At 38.7% G+C, this 19967-nt stretch overlaps 1 protein-coding gene across 1 annotated transcript; it reads left to right on the plus strand.

Moving 5' to 3' along the window:
• The first annotated feature begins 17620 nt into the window (after positions 1 to 17620).
• LOC142173230 (protein VAPYRIN-LIKE-like) lies at positions 17621 to 19715 on the plus strand. The gene has a single exon (XM_075237806.1). The coding sequence runs from the start codon at positions 18052 to 18054 to the stop codon at positions 19531 to 19533; it is 1482 nt and encodes a 493-aa protein (XP_075093907.1). The 5' UTR covers positions 17621 to 18051; the 3' UTR covers positions 19534 to 19715.
• The last annotated feature ends 252 nt before the right edge of the window (positions 19716 to 19967 follow it).

The raw sequence follows: 19967 nt of genomic DNA on the forward strand, positions 1-19967 counted from the left end.
GATATTTGGCATTGTTAGTATCGGGTCTGTATTTTGGTTCCAGAGCCCGATACAGGTTCATTATGATATTTAAGACATGTGTGTGAAATTTGGTGAGAAATGGAGTTGATTTGACGTGATTCGGACGTCCAGTTGAGAAATTAGAAGTTTTAAAGTTGATTTGGTGCTAAATTTAGAGTTCTAGGTGTTATTTTGGCGATTTGATCGCGCGAGCAAGTTCGTATGATGTTTTTGGACTTGTGTGCATGTTTAGTTTGGAGCCCCGAGGGCTCGGGTGAGTTTCGGATAGGCCACGGGATGTTTTGAACTTGGGAAAAATCTAGTTTCTGCAGATTCTGGTCTCTGTCATATCCTTATTCGCATTCGCGAAGGCCCTCTCGCGAACGCGACGAGTAATCTGATGAGGCTAAGACTTCTTCTTCGTGAACGTGAAGGCCTGGTCGCGAACGCGAAGTGATGGGGGATTTACCCTTCGCGAACACGACCGGCTCAACACGAACGCGAAGCATGGGGGAGGGGGTCGTTTCTTCAGCGCGAACGCGAGCCTTTCCTCGCAAACGCGAAGGCCAGAGGGGAGTGATCATCGCAAACGCAAGTTGGGTCTCACAAACGCGAAGGCTTGGCAGCCAGTACCCTTCGCGAACGCGACAGTGCTCTCGCGAACGCGACCAACACTGTCGCTCAGCACTTAACAGAACCCAAAACGGGATTTTTGCCAAAACAAACTCATTTTTCTCAAAACCCAAATGGTGAGGGGCGATTTTTCAAGAGTCATTCCTTTCCCAAATTGTTGGTAAGTGATTCTAAACCATCTTCTTTCAATTACCCATTAGATTTCTTGAATTTTCAACCTAAAATCTAGAGTTTTCATGGTAGAATTAGGGGTTAGGGTAGAAAATAGGGATTTCGGGAATTTGGGGATTTAGACCTTAATTTAAGGTCGGATTCCAAAACTAATTACATATTCGGGCTCAGGGGTGAATGGGTAAAAGAATTTTGGTCCGAATCTCGAGTTTTGACCAAGCGGGCCCGGGGTCGATTTTTTGGAGGAAAATTTGGAAAATTTAATTTATGCAATATAATTGATTGCTTTATCAATATTTGATATTATTGAGTCATTTTTTAATAGATACGAGTGGTTTGGAGGTGAATTCCAAAGGAAAAGCTGTGATTGAGAATTAAGTGGCATTCGGAGCTAGGTAAGTGTTGTGTAACCCTGATTTGAGGGAATTAGGAACCTTAGATTATTTGCTAAGTGAAATTCATGTGAGCGGCGTATATGTGAGGTGACGAGTACCTATGCACCGCCAATTTACCTGTTTTTCCATGTTTCTCTGTTTTTCTGATATTGTCTCATTCCTATACCAAATTGCTACGTGTTATACTAGTGTTGTTCAAATTATCGTTTTATCATGATTACGGAATTTTCTAGTGATAATTGAGTTTTTATTTCAAGTTGAGATTGATATTATGGAATCAAATGTTGAAGTAATGTTTGTACTGGTTATTCTATCTCCCTGTTGTTATTTATGCATTGCATTATGGTAAGGGAGAGTGTTAATGCACGAAGGGTGATGTCGTGCCATATTGTGAGTATTAATGCACGAAGGGTGATGCCGTGCCATATTGTGAGTGTAAATGCACGAAGGGTGACGTCGTGCCATATTGTGAGTGTTAATGCACGAAGGGTGATGCCGTGCCATGATATGAGAGTAAAAGCACGAAGGATGATGCCGTGCCGTTTCTATTATTTTTATGGTGAGATTGAGAGTAAAAGCACGAAGGGTGATGCCATGCATTTTTCTTTACTATATTCACTATTTATGTTGATTCATGGTATATTGACTGCCCCGATGATCATTCGGTTGTAGTTCTTTATCTTGTATTCCCCTCAATATGTCTCCCCTCCCGACATTTCCTGTTTAGTTCTTCATTCCTGTTATTTGCGTATACACTGTTAAATTGTACAGGTTGATTGTAGGTGCCTTGCCTTAGCCTCATCACTACTTCGTCGAGGTTAGGCTCGACACTTACCAGTACATGGGGTCGGTTGTACTGATGCTGCACTTTGCACTTTCTGTGCAGATTTTGATACCGGCTCAGGTGGATCGAGATTTGCTATTGGTCCGCTGTCCGGAGACTCGAGGTAGATCTGTTGGCGTTCACAGACCTTGAAGTCCCCGTCTATCTTTTTATGTCCTACTGTTTTCTTTCATTCAGACAGTTGTATTTCTTTCAGACTATTACTTGTAGTAAATTCTAGAATGCTCGTGAATTGTGACTCAAGATCCGGGTGGTAGTAATTAATACAGTTTTATGATATTCCACACTTATTATATTTCATTTTATTTAATTATTGTTATTTACTTAATGGAAATAAGGAATTGGTTTAATAATTTTCTAACGTTGGCTTGCCTGGCAAGTGAAATGTTAGGCGCCATCACGGTCCCATCGGTGGGAAATTTCGGGCCGTGAGAGGTGATCTTTGACTTAGGAGCGTGTCCAAAAAATTATTTGGAAGCCCGTAGCTAAATCAGGCTTGGAATGGCGAAAAATAGAAATTTAAGTTTGGAAGTTTGACCGGGGAGTTGACTATTTGATATCGGAGACGGAATCTAGTTCTGAAAATTTTCATAGCTCCGTTATGCTATTTTATGACTTGTTGTCAAAATTTGAGGTCAATAGGAATTGAATTGATAGGTTTCGGCATCGAATGTAGAAAGTGGAATTCATTAGTTTCGTTAAGCTTGAATTGGGGTGTGATTTGTGATTTTAGTGTTGTTTGATGTGACTTGAGGCTTCGACTAAGTTAGTATGATGTTTTAGGACCTGATGGTGTATTTGGTTGAGGTCCCGGTGTCCTCAGGTGAGTTTCGGATGGTTAACGAATAAAATTCGTATTTAGAACAAAATTGGAAGCATGCTGCCATCTGATGTAATCGCACCTGCGAAAATTAGCTCGAATGTGTGACACTGCAGGTGCGCAAGGGCCATCGCAGAAGCGGCCAAGGCTGGGGCAAATAAGTGGCTTCCGCAGAAGCGGAAATATTCACCGCAGAAGCGGTTCCGCAGGTACGGATAGATGGTCGCAGGTGCGAGAAGCCTGGATAGAATGCTAAAAATAGAGGAGTCCGAGATTTTTGTCATTTTTGAGCGAGAATTTACGGGAAAACTTGAGATAATTCACTTGTGATCATTTCTACTTTATAATATTGAATTATCGTTGAATAATCCAACTAGATTACTTGTTTTAGAGGTGTAAATCGAGAATTTGGACCTAGGGATTTGGAAATAAGATTTGATGATTTGGAGATCAAGTTAATGTCGTAATTTGGTAAAATTTATATGGTTAGACTCCTGGTTGAACGGACATTCATATTTTGTAACTTTTGACTGGTTCCGAGACGTGGGCCCCATGGGCAATTTTTGGGTGCAATTTGGGATTTTGTTGGAAAATTAATATTTCATGTGGAATCAATTCCTATAATTTGTATTGACTGAATAGAATTATTTGTGACTAGATTCAAGGCGTTTGGACACCAATTCGCAAGGCAAAGTCATAACAGAATAAAGAATTATGCGGTTTGAGGTAAGTAACACTTCTAAATTTGGTCCTGGGGGTATGAAACCCTGAATTATGTGTTATGTGATCGGTTTTGAGGTGACGCACATGCTAGGTGACGGGTGTATGGGCGTGCATCGTAGGAATTGTGACTTGGTCAGATTCCATGGAACTGTGTAGTTGAATAATATGTTGTTAACTGTACATTCTCCATGTAGTAGAGAAATTGAACCACAAATCATGTTTAGATTATGTGTTGGCACTGTAGGGACCCACAGAGGTCGTGTACATGTTGAACTATCTGCTAAATTGTTGTTTTGTACTCAGTCACAGTTTACTTGTTTATTTTTTCTCAGTCTCTATTGTTCATTATTGATGCATCATATCGTTGTTGTTTGGGCTGATTTTCTTGATTATTGAGAGCCCGAGAGACTGGAGAGATTTATGATTGAGTGAGGCCGAGGGTCTGATTCTGAGATATTATACTATAGCACGTGAGTTGTCCGTGCAGCACTGAGTTGTCCGTGCAGATCTATATATTATACTATAACATGTGAGTTGTCCGTGCGGATCCAGATATTATACTATAGCACGTGAGTTGTCCGTGTAGCATGCGAGTTATCCGTACGGATCCAGATATTAATACTATAGCACGTGAGTTGTCCGTGCAACATGTGAGTTGTCCGTGCGGATTATAACGCTTGGGCTGAAAGAGCCCCTACGGAGTATGTACATACCCCCAGTGAGCGCAGATACCTACAGAGTACGAGTGCCGAGTGTTGAGCTAGTGGAAGGGCTGAGTGACTGTGGTCCTGAGAGGATGCATTTGATTTTATTTTTTTTGCACTTCAACTATCATATATCACTGTGTTGAAAATTTTTTAGAGATATTCTCTTATGTTTCAGTTGAACATGACATGAAATTACTATTTTGGCCTTAAATGTTGAACTTAAAAGAATGCATACCTTGTTATATTGGATATTACTATAATTGAACTCAGTTGTGAAGCTCGTCACTACTTTCATTTCTTTATTTAGTATTGTTCCTTGCTGAGTTGGTTGTTGTAACGACCCGGTCTGTCGTTTTGAGTATTACAATCCCGTTTAATGCTTTACATTTATTATGTGACTTGCCGGGGATAATTGGTTCGGGTCCGGTGAGGTTTTGGAATGATTTGGAACACCTAGTTCCAAGCTTTAGAATTTAAGTTGAAAAGGTTCACCAGATGTTGACTTATGTGTAACGACCCCGGAGAATTTTGCTAAGGAAATTAAGGTTTTGTGGTGCCGAGGTAGATCAATTAGTACAAAGGTTATAGAAATTTCTCGCGGCAAGCTTGCTCGCCGTGGCTCAAACGTTTTGGTTTGAATAATGCACTGGGGAGTAAAGGAAAATTTTCGGCAAAAGAGGATGTTTCTGCGACCCACTATGCGGTCGCAGAATCACTCTGCGGACCGCATAATTGTTGCAGAGTGAAGCAGATGCGAGGCAAGATTTGAGGAAATCTGTGGTGCATTATGCGACCGCAGAACGGGTATGCGGGTCGCATAATCACTGCAGACCTATCTAGGTGACCCTCGTTTTGCAGCTTCAATTATGCGGTTAGTTTGTGGATTGCATACATGTTATGCGATCGCAAATCTGTGTCGGGGCTTCAATTCTTTCTAATTTTTTACCCGATCCAACTTCGACTGATATCCCTTGAAGCTCATTTTGGAGCAAAAATCTGACATTTTTAGAGAGAAGGGAGAGTGTTCTAGAGAGAGAAAGAAGCTGAAGTGCTTTGTTCATCAAGATCTTGGTCAAGCTTTGAAATCCAATAAGGAAATATCACAAGATCTTTACCCAAGAGGTAAGGTTCTAACCCCTAGTCTTCAATTTCGAGTTGGATAAATATGGGTGATTAAGAGTATGATTCTTGAGTGTAAGAGTATTATTTATACGTATCAATAAGGTTTATGAAAAGATTGTTGAGTTCAAATGGGTAAAGATTAGGTTGAAAATGGTAGAAATCTTCAAAGACTTTAATTGAAGATTTGAGGGTCGAGCTGATGTCGGAATTTGGTAAAATTTATATGGTTGAACTCGTGGTTGGATGAGGGTTCATATTTTGTAATGTTTTTCGGGTTCCTAGACGTGGGCCCCATGGACAATTTTTGAGTTAATTTTGGATTTTATTGGAAAATTAGTATTTTCTTATGGAATTAATTATAATAATTGGTATTGACTGAATCGAATTAATTGTGGCTAGATACGAGGCTTTCGGAGACTAATTCTGGTGGAAAGGGCATAGCAGAATAAAGAATTACATGGTTTGAGGTAAGTAACAGTTCTAAATTTGGTCCTCAGGGTATGAAACCCCGGATTATATGTTATGTGATTGGTTTTGAGGTGATGCACATGCTAGGTGACGGGCGGGTAGGCGTGCACCGTAGGAATTGTGACTTGGTCAAATTCCATAGAGCTGTATAGTTGAATAATCTGTTGATATCCGTACATTCTATACGTGTTAGAAAAAATTGAGCTCGTATTAAAAATCATGCTTAGACATATGTTGTTATTGTTGGTACCTACTGGGGTCATTTCTGTGGTTGAATTATATGCTCAAATTGTAATTTCACACTCAGTCATTTTCATTCATTTCATATCATATCTCAGTTTTTGTTGCTATTTATTGTACATCATATTATCATTTTTGGGCTGATTTTCATGAGATCTTGAGCCCGAGAGACTGGAGAAGTTGATGACTGAGCGATGCCGAGGGACTAATTGTGAGGATATTTATGGGATCGAGTTGCGCGCCACAACATATTTCATTGTTATATGCATTGATTGGCTTGATATAGCTCTTGGGCTGAAGGAGCCCTTCCGGAGTCTGTACACACCCCAGTGAGTGCAGGTACCAACTGAGTGCGAGTGCCGAGTGCTGAGTGATTGTGAGAAAAGAGTGACTGTGAGGAAAGAGTGACTGTGAGGTTGGAGTAAATGGGAGGATTGGGTGACTGTTACTTTGAGAGAATGCATTGATTTCATTGTTGCTGCATTTCAACTGTCATATATGACTGTTTTGGAAAAATTTCTAAAAGACATTTTCTTCTATTTCAGTCAAAGTTGATATGAAATTATTGTGAAATTTTAAATGTTGAACTTGAGAGCATGCCTACCCCTATGTTGAAAATTATTGTATTTGGACTTAGCTGTGAAGCTCGTCACTACTCTCTGTTCTTATTTATTATTGTTACTTATTGAGTTTGTTGTACTCATACTACACCCTGCACTTCGTGTGCAGATCCAGGTGATCCCGCACATAGTGGGTGTTGATTCTTTCGCACGGTTGATTTTTCGGAGATTCAAAGGTAGCTGTCGTGTTTCGCAGACCTTGTCTCTCCGTTCCTATCTCTTGTTTACTGTATTTAGTCTTAGACTATTATAGACCGTGCTTTCCGGACTTGTAATGTATAGATGCTCAAGTACTCAGTGACACCGGATTTTGGAAAAATGTTTTACCTAGAATTTGTGGGATTTTCTATTAAACTTAATTATGATATTTTTCGTATTTAAAAGATATTGTGGGTTATTGATTATGTTGGCTTGCCTAGTATTGAGATAGGAGCCATCACGAAGGGTGAGATTTCGGGTCGTGACAGTTGTACTCATACTACACCCTGCACTGCGTGTGTAGATCCAGGTGTTCCCGAACACAGTGGGTGTTGATTTTCTTCACACAGTTAATTATCCGAGATTCCGAGGTACATGTCGGTGTTTCGCAGACCTTGTCTCTCCTTCCTTATCTTCTTAATTACTGTATTTGGTCTCAGACTATTATAGACCGTATTTTCCAGACTTATGATATATAAATACTCATGTACTCTATGACACCCCCATAGTTGGGAATTCCGCATTATGTTTTGGGTTTTCTATCCCAATTATGAGAACCTTTACTACTAAAACTGCTTTAAATTCATTCTTGTTAAAAGTGTGTGAAATATTTATGAGAAATCGGCTTGACTTGTACCACGTTAGGCGCCATCATGACATGTTAGGATTTTGTGTCGTGACAAGGGCATGGCAGGAGGTGTCTCGCGGTGGTAAGTACTAGCAGGTCAGGTATGAGTGACCGATTAGCATATGAATTCCATGGAAGGATAGTCGCGTGCCTTGAGGAAATTTAGAGCAGTTTGGGAAATCATGGTAGAAAGGTGACTAGGTCTACGGATTGTATTTGCGGTGGTGGCCATGGTACTGAGGAACATTGAATATACCAGGAAGGAGTTTGCTTGAAGTGAAGAGGGTGTGAAGAATTGATTATTTCTTTGGATGCAATGTAACTTCGAGTTATGAATATACTGTCGGACTTTCAGTTGATGTCAATGGGAAAGGAACAGACTTGTACAACTGGCGGACGAGCATGGGCCTAGGAGGGTTTTACTGATTTCATGGTAGTTGTACCCAGTGCAGTGTCATTTGGGAGATGTCGATATGGAATTCCACATGTGGGCTATCTCCTGTGGACATGTCTGCAGTTGTATGATTTTGATGAAGTTTCTATGAAGAGTTCTGCTTACTATCCAGCGGAAGGTCAAATAGGCAATTGTGGTTGATAATCCGGGATGTGTTTATGAAAATCTTTACATGAGGTTTCGAGAATTTGGCAGGTTAATGGTGCAAGATCATGGTGATTGAGAAGGAGGAATTTTTGTGGGTTCTAGATTTATGTGATTGTAGCTTAAGGCTAAGTGGGCAAGCCCCACCGTCTACGATCGTATCACATAGTTGTCTGCTTGTGCAGCTTCTGATTATCAGTGCATTGGTGGATTATTTATGACTAAGGAAAGAAAACACCAGGGGTAATTCAAGCAAAGGGTTTGATGAATGTGTGCTATTTTTGGCCTTATCGATTCATGTTCAAGTTTGTGGGAAGACTCAGAGTTGATGCTTTTGGTAGATGTGGGGTACAAGGAAAAATTATTCATCCGGTTGCTTCTTTGGGAGTGTTCATGTGCTAACAACGCACTAGAGTTCGTCTTATATTCGGGACCAAGTCGGAGCGGGTCACTCGGGGTGAGTGCAGATTTAGTTTGTTATATTTTGAATAGGGATATTATTATTTCTAAGGCAAGTTAAGAGTAAACTGGAAGGAGGTGGGTCGGTTAGTGATGGCTGAATCAGCATGATTATGGCAATGATCAGTTCCTTCAGCGTGTGGAGTTATACATGTTGTTTGTAGTTGTACGTGTGGGCTTGACAACCACCATAACTTGATTGATTTAGGAGGTATTTGGCTCAAATGGCCTTGTTGTGTAAATGGATTTTGGAAGGATTATGGCGGTTTAGACCCAACTTGAGGTTTGTATTTTCTGTGGTTATGGGATTTTGGTTACGTATTGCAATGGTTCTTCTGAATAAATTTAAGTGAAAGGAATCTAACCAATGAAGTGTTTATTCTACTAGTAATTCAGGGATTATGATGAATTCTGGTATTCTCGCGTAGTGATATGATAGGTGCGGTGAGCGACATGGGAATTTAAAAGTTGAGAAATCAAGGTTGCGGTTCAGTGTTGACAAGAATGTCACGGGCTTAGATGAGCAGGGGAAAATTCAGATGTTGAGAGTAAGCTGGCATTTTCTTTAGTGTCACCTGAGAACGGCATTCTGTGTAAGAGGCTTTGTGTATTGATTTGCGGATTCTTGATTTGCTTTACGGAATTTGAACGGTTGGTGGTATCGATGTGCGGACTTTGCTACCTGACCGGAAGGTTGTGAGATTGTTCTCCACAAGGAAATTTTTATAAGTGTGGAATGTTAGTCATTCGGTTGTGAAAGATTTAAAACCAAGTATAGAGATTTGGGTAAAAATCACAAATGCGAGAGTTTATGCCTGAGGGACATTCTATTCCTTGGGTTGCAGACCGTGTGAGTTTATTTCGGATTTGATGGTTGTTCTAATGTGTCATGAATAGGTCTATTATGGGTCTTTGGAAGGTTATTGGCTCAGTATGGTATGATCAGAATCGGTGTGAGGCCCGTTGGTGGGTCTAGTGTGAGTGTGCGCTCTACGTCAGGTCGGATGTGTTCGTTCGTCATAACATTGCTTACGGAGGAGTCGTCGGGCATTGGATGTTATTCCCATCGTCAACTATTCCATGTAGATCTCTATCGTGCCATGTGATCGTTCACACACGTGTTGAGGTCCCGTATATCGTGTGGTGTTATGAGAGCAGATGGCTCTCGAGATGCAGGTCATCATTGCACCTTAGTTCTGCTTGGGTTTCGTAACATATGGCGATATCCTTCTCCCCGGGATTTGTATTATGCACTTGGCGTGCTTGTGGTCGATATTTGGGCATTTCATAAATATAAGTATTACGGCTTGATGTGTGTGTTTTCTTCTTAATTGTTATGGGTGGATCGGGTGGCACGCCACCACGGGTATATTATTTTGATCGGGTTGCACGCAGCAACATTGTTATGTTTGGATCGGGTTTGCACGTCGCAACAGTGTCATGTTGGATCGGGTTGCACGCTGCAACAACTAGATGTTAAGCATGTCTCCTTACACTTATTTTGTGTGTCTTGTTTTCATCCCTGAGGTAGTCCTTCTCCAGAGTTCATTCTTCCTCATGTATCACATTCGAGTTGTAGCTTGTTGGCGCGTTGGGGCGTCATATAAGATTTTTGGAAGTGTCTGAGATGGCTTATTGTCTGAGCAGCTTGTACTGGGTGAGACAAAATTATTGGACTTGAAATTTGTGCAATCAGATTTATATAAGGTACATTAAAGAGAAAAATATTGTTATTCAGTTCAAAATGTGGTAATGGTTCTTGTTAGGAGGTGAGACTCCATGAATTATTGACTCGGCAAGTGGTTATGAGTTTCTAAATGTCTCTTTCATTGTGGCAGTATTGCGAGAGTTGGAACATGATTTATATGTGTCATGAGATGTATTGCGGGCATCAGATTCATGAAATTACAGCTATTGTGGTCGGATGATGTTATTATGGGCAATCGACTCATGCGGTGCACGGTGTGATTTTGACATAGGTGCATGATAATGTTCTGATACTGTGTGTGGTAATTGGTACGGTGTTTGTATGTTAGAATCAGTCTCGTAGAGAAATTCAAAGGTTGGAATTGGGTTCTAAGTCTTATTGACTAAATAAAAGGGAGGATCTTCAGTATGACTCGAGCTAATGTATTCAACTGGATCGTGGTTGCGCGGATAGGTGCACGAGGTGTTAAACAGTGATTTTGGACAACTCCGGAGTAGTCCTTAGCACGTTCGAGGACGAACGTATGCTTAAGTGGGGGAGAATGTAACAACCCGACCGGTCATTTTGAGCTCTAGTGCGTCGTCCAGCGGTTTGAGGTCTTGAGTAGACTCACTTCAAATAATATGACTTGTACGTGTGGTCAGAATTTAATTTCGGGAAGTTCGGAGTTCATTTGGAAAGAAAATTCTAAATTCGGAAGCTTTAAGTTGGAAAAGTTGACCAAGGGTTGACTTTTGAGTAAACGACCTCGAAATCCAGATTTGAAGATTCTAGTGGGTTTGTATGATGATTTAGGACTTGGGCGTATGTTCGGGTCGAGTATCAGGTGGCCCGGGAGTATTTCAGCGCTTATTACGGAAGGTTGGCATTTTAAAGGTTTAAGAATTCCCTATGTTTGGGTTGAAGTGGATTTTGATGTTATCTATATCCGTTTGGGATTCCGAGCCTGGGAATAATTCCGTATGGTGCTTTTGGTCTTAGGAACGTGTTCGGACGTTGATTTGGAAGTCCGTAGGTCATTTCGGCGTCACTTGGCGAAAGTTGGTAATTGGATGATTTTGGGGAAGTTTGAGCAGGAGTAGACTTTTTTGATGTCGGGGTCGGATTTCGATTTCGGAAGTGGGAGTAGGTCCATAATGTCAATTATGACTTGTGTGCAAAATTTGAGGTCAATCGGACTTGAACTGAAAGATTTTGATGTCGAATGTAGAAGTTTGAAGTTCTAAAGTTCACTAAGCTTGAATTGGGGTGCGATTCGTAGTTTTTATGTTGTTTGATATGATTTGAGTCCTCGAGCAGGTTCATGTCATCTATTGGGACTGGTTAGTATGATTGGACGGAGGCCACGGGTGTGTTTCAAGGTAGCTTCGGACCATGTTTGGCTGAGTTGCTACTGCTGATGTCTGGTGTTTGGTTTTGTTCTTCGCGAACGCGAAGGTGTTCACGCGTTCGCGAAGAAGGATCTATTGGTTGCTGAATTTTGTGCTACAGGTTCGCAACTGGGGCCTCGCGTTCGCGTAAGGTAATAAGGTGAAGCTACGTGTTCGCGATTGGGGCATTGCATTCGCTAAAGGGAAACTGGGCTGATGAGAATTTTAGTCTTCGCGTTCGCGAAGGGTGAACTGCATTCGCGAAGGTTCGCCTGGTAAGCACCGTGTTCGCGAGCTGTGACTCACGTTCGCAAAAGGCAGTTTTTGAGCTGGAATTGGTATTGCTTTGCGAACGCGAGGGACTTGTCGCGTTAGCGAAGAAAGTCGCCTGGGCAGTGTATAAGTTGGAAAAAATGGGTTTTGGCTCATTTTATCTCAAATCTTGCACGAGAGCCGAGCTTCGGGCGATTTTGGAGGAGATTCTTCGTCACCCATCACTAGGTAAGTGATTCTTTCACGTTGTGAGTTAAATACATGGTTATGTATAGATTTAAACATGGAAATTAGTAGAAATTAGGAATTTTGAAGAAAAGCCTAGAAATTGATATTTTTTGGATTTTGACCACGAAATTTGGACATGGAACTGGGAATAAATTATATATTTGAGTTCGCGGTTCTATGAGTAATATTTATCTTCGAAAAATTTCAGAATCCGGGCACGTGGGCCTAGGAGTTGATTTTATCGACTTTTCGAGCGGAGTTGGAAATTTGTTTAAATCTATTAATTATGGGTATTAGAGTGTATTTTGATTCTTTGCACATTGTTTAACTAGTCTCGGATCGTTTGGCTTGGATTGAATAGTTGGAGAGGCGGTGGAGCCGGTTTTGGTACTTCGAAGCAAGGTAAGTTTCCTGTCTAACCTTGTGAGGGGGAAACTACCCCTAGGTGATATTTATTGTTATATGCAACTAGTTGTGGGTGCTACGTACGCACAAGGTGACGAGAGTCTGTACGTAGCTAAAACATGTTTATGTCCGTGTAGACTTAGGATCTTGTCATGTAATATTTGAATTATTTGAATTCATTTTGCTGGCTTAATTAATTGAAGTTATAATTGAAATTGATTTAGAAATAAATATATGTACACTAGGCCAAGCCTTAACACTTGAGTTTTGGGCGAGTTATTCGAGGAATGGTAGAGATTATATGCATATTAAGCTCATGTGCTGTATTGTAAACACGTGTCTCGTAATTCGGTAACTTCCTTCCTTCCTTTTCTTGCGGAGTGGGCCGAATGCCTAAGCAGTATATAGATGTATCTATGGTTTGTGTCGCTTGACCCTCGGCAGTGTACACATTATTCTGGATCCCTCGGCAGAATCATGCGTTATATCGCTAGTAGTCCGAATATTCACGAGCTAATCTCTCCACTGATGCCGGTATTTACTTGGTATTCCTTATTTATTTGATAATGACATTTGACATTTTCTGAGTTGTTGAGGTAGAATACAAGATTTAGAAATTTTTGCTTTAAAAGAAGAAATTAGAAGATTATGTAACTTACAGATTTACCCCGTCATCGCCGTATGCTTCATATCTGCTTAGGTTTCATTATATTGCTTTATTGGACACTTAGTAAGTGTCGATGTCAACCCCTCGTCACTACTTCTTCGTGGTTAGGCTAGATACTTACAGGGTGCGCGTTGATTTACGTACTCTACACTTCTGCACTAAATGTGCAGGATTTGACAGGTTCATTTGATAATCACCTTGGCATGTAGGCACGCATGTTGAGGAAACTTTATGTGAGATGCATTCCAGGCTACGTATCGCAGTCCACCGAGTCTCCATTGTACTATTTATTTTATTCTATCTTATTACATTCAAGACAGATGCTGTATTGTTATTGTACTCCATAGAAATTGCTCATGCACTTGTGACACCTGATTTTGGGGGTTCCTACGGTTGTTCGTTATTGTAGTGGTGTAAATTCTATTTCCTACGATTTAATTAAGGAAAATTGTGATTTCAAAAGTAATAAAATCAGTAATTAAATTGGTCAATCACTGTTGGTTTGCCTGACAGTGGCGTTAGGCGCAATCATGACCTATAGTGAATTTTGGGTCGTGATAGTTGTATTCGTTATTGTTATTATGTTGGTTTCCAGTATTGTTACATGAAATTGTGAGATCGGTTATTCTGGGTTCTCTTATTGCAAGGATTGAGTTTTATTTTTCTTAAATTAATTGTCTTATATTCATTTTCTATTTTTCTTTCTTGTTATTATTATTATACCGCGTACAAGTTATTGTAAGTGGACCGCATTAGCCTCGTCACTATTTCGTTGAGGTTAGGCTTGACACTTACAGAGTACATGGGGTCCGTTGTACTCATACTACACTTTGCACTTCTTATACAAATTTTGGAGTTAGTCCCAACGACGTTCAGTAGACTTGCTCGGATCTAGCTATTGGTGGAGACTTGAGATATAGTTGCACGGCTTCTGTAGCCCTGAGGTCCCCTTCTACTTCGTTTTAGCTGTTTATTTTTATTCAGACAGTTATGCTTATTTCAGACAATTATTTGTAGTAGTCTAAACGCTCATGTATTCGTGACACCAGTTCCAGGATTTGTGTTTTGATTTCGTCACTTATCAGTTATTTACCGTATTTCGGACTATTCGGTTTTATTAATGTCATTTAATTTGAAAATTTCTAAAAATGGTTAATAGATATAGCTAACGTTGCCTTACCTAGCAAGTAAAATGTTAGGCGTTATCACAGTCCCAAAGGTGGGGATTCCAGGTCATGACATTTTTCTATGGTGATCACAGAATATGACAATCACTAGAATGTTTTATAAGATAATCACCAGAATTTGTTATAAAACATGATTATCGTCAGAATTTTTAGCGATCGCCAGAAGCGCTTCCCAAAATTATGACCGGTAGCTATTCTTTTCTTTTCGGTCAAAATTTAAACGTTGGTCCTAAAAAGGTCCACCCAATATAATTTTTTGGACAATGAGCTTCAATTGATAATCAATTTCATAACTTGAGCTGGTGTTTATAACCTTAAGGGGTCATTTGGTAGGGCAACAAGTAATTCTGAAATTATAATGATGAGATTATAATATGAAGATTAAATAATGACGATATTATTTAGTAAATATATTTTTATTGGAAGATATTTAGTTTATTGGATTAAAAATAAGATATAGGGAGTATAATATAAACATGTGATTGGTTTATATTAAATTAGTTGGGATAAATTTTTATTTTTAATTTTATCCTTACATTGTTTAAAAGATTTTGGGGAAGAACCTTGGAGAAGGACATCTTTGTTATTTTAATATTTATTCAGCTATTAATTAATTCGAAATTATTATCTCACTTTCAATGTGGGATAGAATAATACCCAATTATGAGATTAGTTAATCCTGGAATTGCTAATGCCGGATTTAAAAATTCAATCAAATGCGGGATAAAATAATCATGCATCTAATCCCATTATTATTATCCGTTATTCTAAATACCAAGCAACCCCTAATTAAAGAATCAACCCTTGTGAATTTGGTTTGGGAATTAGTTTTGAAAGAATTGGTGTAAAGTATTATTATCTCCCTGTAAAGTATACTCTTTCTTATGTTTTATTATTTTTTAATGTTTGAAAAATGTACTAATTTTTAGCTGCTCCAAAAAAAGATAATCGACAAAATATATATTTTTGTATATATGTATATTAATATATTTTTTTTAATATATTTTTTGGTTAGCAAATGCAATTATTTTTGACCGACCGATCAATTTTATATTCTGCACTTCATATTTTATTCCCTGGAGTGCATATGCTTTATTAGCTCGTTCTTTATATAACTTCAGTAATTAAGAAATAAAAAAAGGGTAAAAAATTAAAGGCTGACCTATTTTCACGAGTTAGAATTTTTTTTTTTTTTTGTACTTTTCTTTCCCATTGCAAAAAGGACTTGAAATTTCTCTGTCATTGCAAAAGGGAAAGGCTGACCCATTAACACTATACAAATATATAATTTAAGTCTTGTGAGCATTAATAATGGGTTGTAAGTTTCGAAGGAGATGTTGAAGTATCAGCTAAGGGCGGTAATTATGCTACGTCAACAGTGTAAGACAAACTTCCTTAGCAAACACCGTGACATTTCAATAACTTAACAAAGAAATTAAAGAATCATTAAGTTATTATTTAACAATTTGTAGAAATTAATTACTAAAACAGACAGCAAGAATATAAAAACCATCGCAAATCACCCTTGTGACAAAAAATAACGTGTGCAAATTCTCAGATAACCATTTTTCCTTAATGAAATTAATATTAATGATCTGGACTTAAGAGTATGGAGGACTGTCCTTCGTGAATATGAGATCTGAAAAAAGGTGGTTTAGGAAAAAGTAACTACAGAATGATATCACTCTTCTTGCAAACTGTTTCTTCAAATCTGAAAGGTGCAAATGCCGTAGCCGTAGTCGTAGCCGAGCGAGCGGCGATGACGGCGCAAGGCTTGCCTTCTTCTTAACTCTTTAAGAGCTAGAAGAAGTGCAATTGTATATATACCTATCAAAACTTTTTTCTCATTCAATATGGGACAATGTCCCTTTGTCAAGGAGGAAAACTCAAATATTTTCGATTTCCCTCCATGTCTCATTCACCCTCTTTTAAACTACATTTAAGCTTAAAAACCCAACAGTTTATTACCGATAGATCTTGTAAGTATCATTAAAAATTGTGGTGGAATAAATATGAGTCATGATCCATCTACTCTTAATTAAAGGTATTGGGTTTGAACTATGAGTATTGAAAAAATCCTGGTAGAGAGCTCTTCCTTTTTTAACGGATCTTATACGGTGCGAATCTGAATTAGTCAGGATCTCAATACCGATATCGGACACCGGACGACAAACAAAAAATATCTTCTAAGTCGATGGCTTTTGGTTTAGCCTTAATTGTTAGTAGGTTTAATTTCTCATGTGTAGTTTTTAGTAACTTGATCACGATTCACGAGTGTGGAGTTGAGACTAGAAGACTAGGTGGAAATGTAAATGTGTGTGTGCCTTTTGTCGTGAATTTTTTTTTAGGATAGACTTCATTCAAATGAAGTGTATTAAAATTGAATTACGCGGAAAAAGGAAAATGGAGAGCGTGACTGAATCAAAGCATCAAACAATGCTGTGGAATTCGTCAAATAATTGTGAATACAACTTTTGCTTATCTTGGCCAAAATACCGAGAAAGGAATGAAAATGGGTTGCACCAAACCAAGAGAACTTTACTCTAAATTTTTAAGCTTCCCTTTGGCCATAAAATTTGGGAGCATTTTTTCAAAGTTTGTTTTCAAATATTTATTTGTTTATAGATTTTAACCGAGAAATTTTAAAAACAAAATCTTCAAATCCAAGCTCTAGAGCATTTTTTGAAGTTTTTCACTCACAAAACTTCCTTTTCAAGTAAAACGCATATCCAAACACAAGTCTTAATTTTTAAAAATCTATTTTTCATCTCAGCTTCACAAATTTATTTTTTCAAATTTCAACTAAATTTATGTCCAAACGATAACTAAAACTCATCGTTGAAACAAATACAAACCTTTTTCATTTTGAAAGCCATCGAATCCAAAATTGACTATATTGTCTTGTCTTTGACTATGAATGTGAATCGAGTGGTTTAGTGTTGAAACAACATTTGAAGTTTAACGACCCATTCAATTCAAAATTTCACCTTTTCTTGCTGGAAAATGCATAGTACTTCCACTCTAAATCCCCACATTAACAATTGCTTGTACGTGTATTCTTCGACGCCACACCTAGAGAAAAAGAAAGTTCAAAGGGTGGTCTTTGGTCAAGGAACCATCAAATTAATGGAGTTGTTACAACAATCAAAAAGTTTGGAAATATTGCAGATAATCCATCTGCAGATGACGCCGGGCCAAAAAATTGTCAATATTTTAAACCTAAATATTGAGATATGCTCATTCTTCCTATGTCTCTATTTACAAAGTGACAGTGACACCTTCCTCCCCTCCACCATAATCACCTAAAACAAACTAAATATTCGAATCTAGCTGTAGATTATACCACACTATAGTATTTTACTACTCCTACTTGTTTAAAAATGTATTTGTATCATTCAGATGCAAACAATGTAACATATATAAAATACTCAAATACCAAAAAATAACATTACATTGCCATCAGCCATTTTGGCAATTCATATTTCCCTAATCATTCACCATTTATGTCACTCTATTAGAGCTTTCAAACCAGTATACACCACTCTTCTCTGTTTGACAAAATTATTTCATCCCAAAATAAAGTAAAAATGGACAGACTTGTCAAGCCTGATATGGAGGAACTCCAACTCTGCTTTATCAGAGGGCAAAAGTCTTCTGGAACTTTTAAGTTAACCAATCTCATGCACACCATGTCTGTTGCCATTTGTCTCTCTACCACAAAACCTTCTGCTTTCTCCTTCTCACATCCTTTTTCTATTATTCCTCCCCTCTCCACTGCTTCCTTCACTCTTTTCTTGACTAATTCTTGTGATCAGCCTCCTCTTTCTACGCCTTTGGACACCGTTATGGTTAAGTCGTCTATGCTTCCTACTGGTAAAGCCAGTCAAGATGATCTTCGCCGTTTGTTTTCAAGAACTGGACGACATATATTCAAAGATGCCAAGATTCTCATTTCCCTTGTTGGTCCACAAGTTGTGGAGTTTCTTTTTTCACCTAATTCTTCAATTTCATCCAAGACTTTATTGGATGTTAGTTTACTTCTCCCAAAAGCCCTGTCCTTGTGTGGTGGCTCTCAGATTGATTCATTGCTTAAATCTGCTGCCAAGAATGGAAATTCCCACTGTATTTCAGCTCTAATTGAGGCTGGAGCTGATGTAAATAGAAGGGACTCGGATGGGAACTCTGTCATGTCACTGGCTGTGAAATCTGGAAATCTTGATTCTGTTCAGGTTTTGATCGAGTCTGGTTATACTATTGACAGCTCTGTTGATAGATTTCTGCATGATGCAGCAGCCACGGACCGCGTGGACTTGATGGAGATTCTTTGTTTAGGTCATGCTGATATAGATTTGAACTCTGTTGATTCTCAAGGTAGAACTGCCCTTCACATAGCAGCAATTTATGGGCATGTTGAAGTGCTTCAGTTTCTTGTTTCAGTTGGGAGTGATCCAGATATGTTAGACTCTCAAGGTTGGACTCCTTTGCATTTTGCTGCTCATTACGGCCATGTTGAAGCAGTTGACTTTTTAGTAAATCATTCCAGTTTTGCAAAATATGCTGTGACAAAACAAGGGAAGACTGCCTATGAGCTTGCTACTGATAATGGGCACTCTGAATTGTATGATATGTTACAATTGGGGGACACTTTGCAAAAGGCAGCAAGAAAAGGGGATGTTGTTAATATCAAGAGATGTATCGCTGAAGGGGCGAATGTGAATGAAAAAGATCAGAATGGTTGGACGCCTTTACACAGAGCAGCTTTTAAGGGTAGAATTGAAGGGGTAAAGGTATTGGTAAAGCATGGAGCTAAGCTTGATGTTGTAGATGATTTTGGATACACGCCGCTTCATCTTGCTACTGAGGCTGGACAAAAGGATGTGGCTATGTATTTAGTTTCTCAAGGCGCTAAGGCTAATTTGAAGAGCTTTAAAGCTAAAGGACTGGTTTCTTGTGACTTGGACTATGTCAAGAACCATCCTTCACATATACATACTACAACTTTGTATCATGTAAAGCATGAAAGATCTAATTCAAATTGTGAAGAGACTGTTGTATATCATTTTGACTAATCAGAAGCTTTGTAAAACTCCATTTGTGTTTTCTCTGCAGCTGAATTGCCTTGAAATACTGGGATCTTGAGGCAATTATGTTCTGATGTTGTAAAATAAGTACAAATTTTTGGGATTTTTGGCTCTCAAAGATCTTGAATTCGTCTCCTGTAAATATGAGAATGAGAATTAGAATGTTGTTATATTTTGATTTTCAGTGGCATTGCTTGATTATGTTTCTGATATTTAGAAGCTGAGATGATACTCAACTTGGATATCGACTTATTTCAACTTTTAGCCATTTCAATATCTGGGACTGCCTGTAAACTACTGGGGAATACCAACTAAGACCATACTATTGGAATCAAAATGCAGGATATCTTTGTACACAGGGGTTAACAATAAAATTGTTAGTAGATTCAGCAGATCTAATTGAGTCGGAGGAAATCCAAACT

The sequence above is a fragment of the Nicotiana tabacum genome, chromosome 19 (assembly GCF_000715075.1).
Source record: "Nicotiana tabacum cultivar K326 chromosome 19, ASM71507v2, whole genome shotgun sequence".
NCBI classification, from domain to species: domain Eukaryota; kingdom Viridiplantae; phylum Streptophyta; class Magnoliopsida; order Solanales; family Solanaceae; genus Nicotiana; species Nicotiana tabacum.

Coding starts and splice junctions, on each gene's coding strand:
- LOC142173230 (XM_075237806.1), top strand. CDS start 18,052: ATGGACAGACTTGTCAAGCCTGATATGGAGGAACTCCAACTCTGCTTT.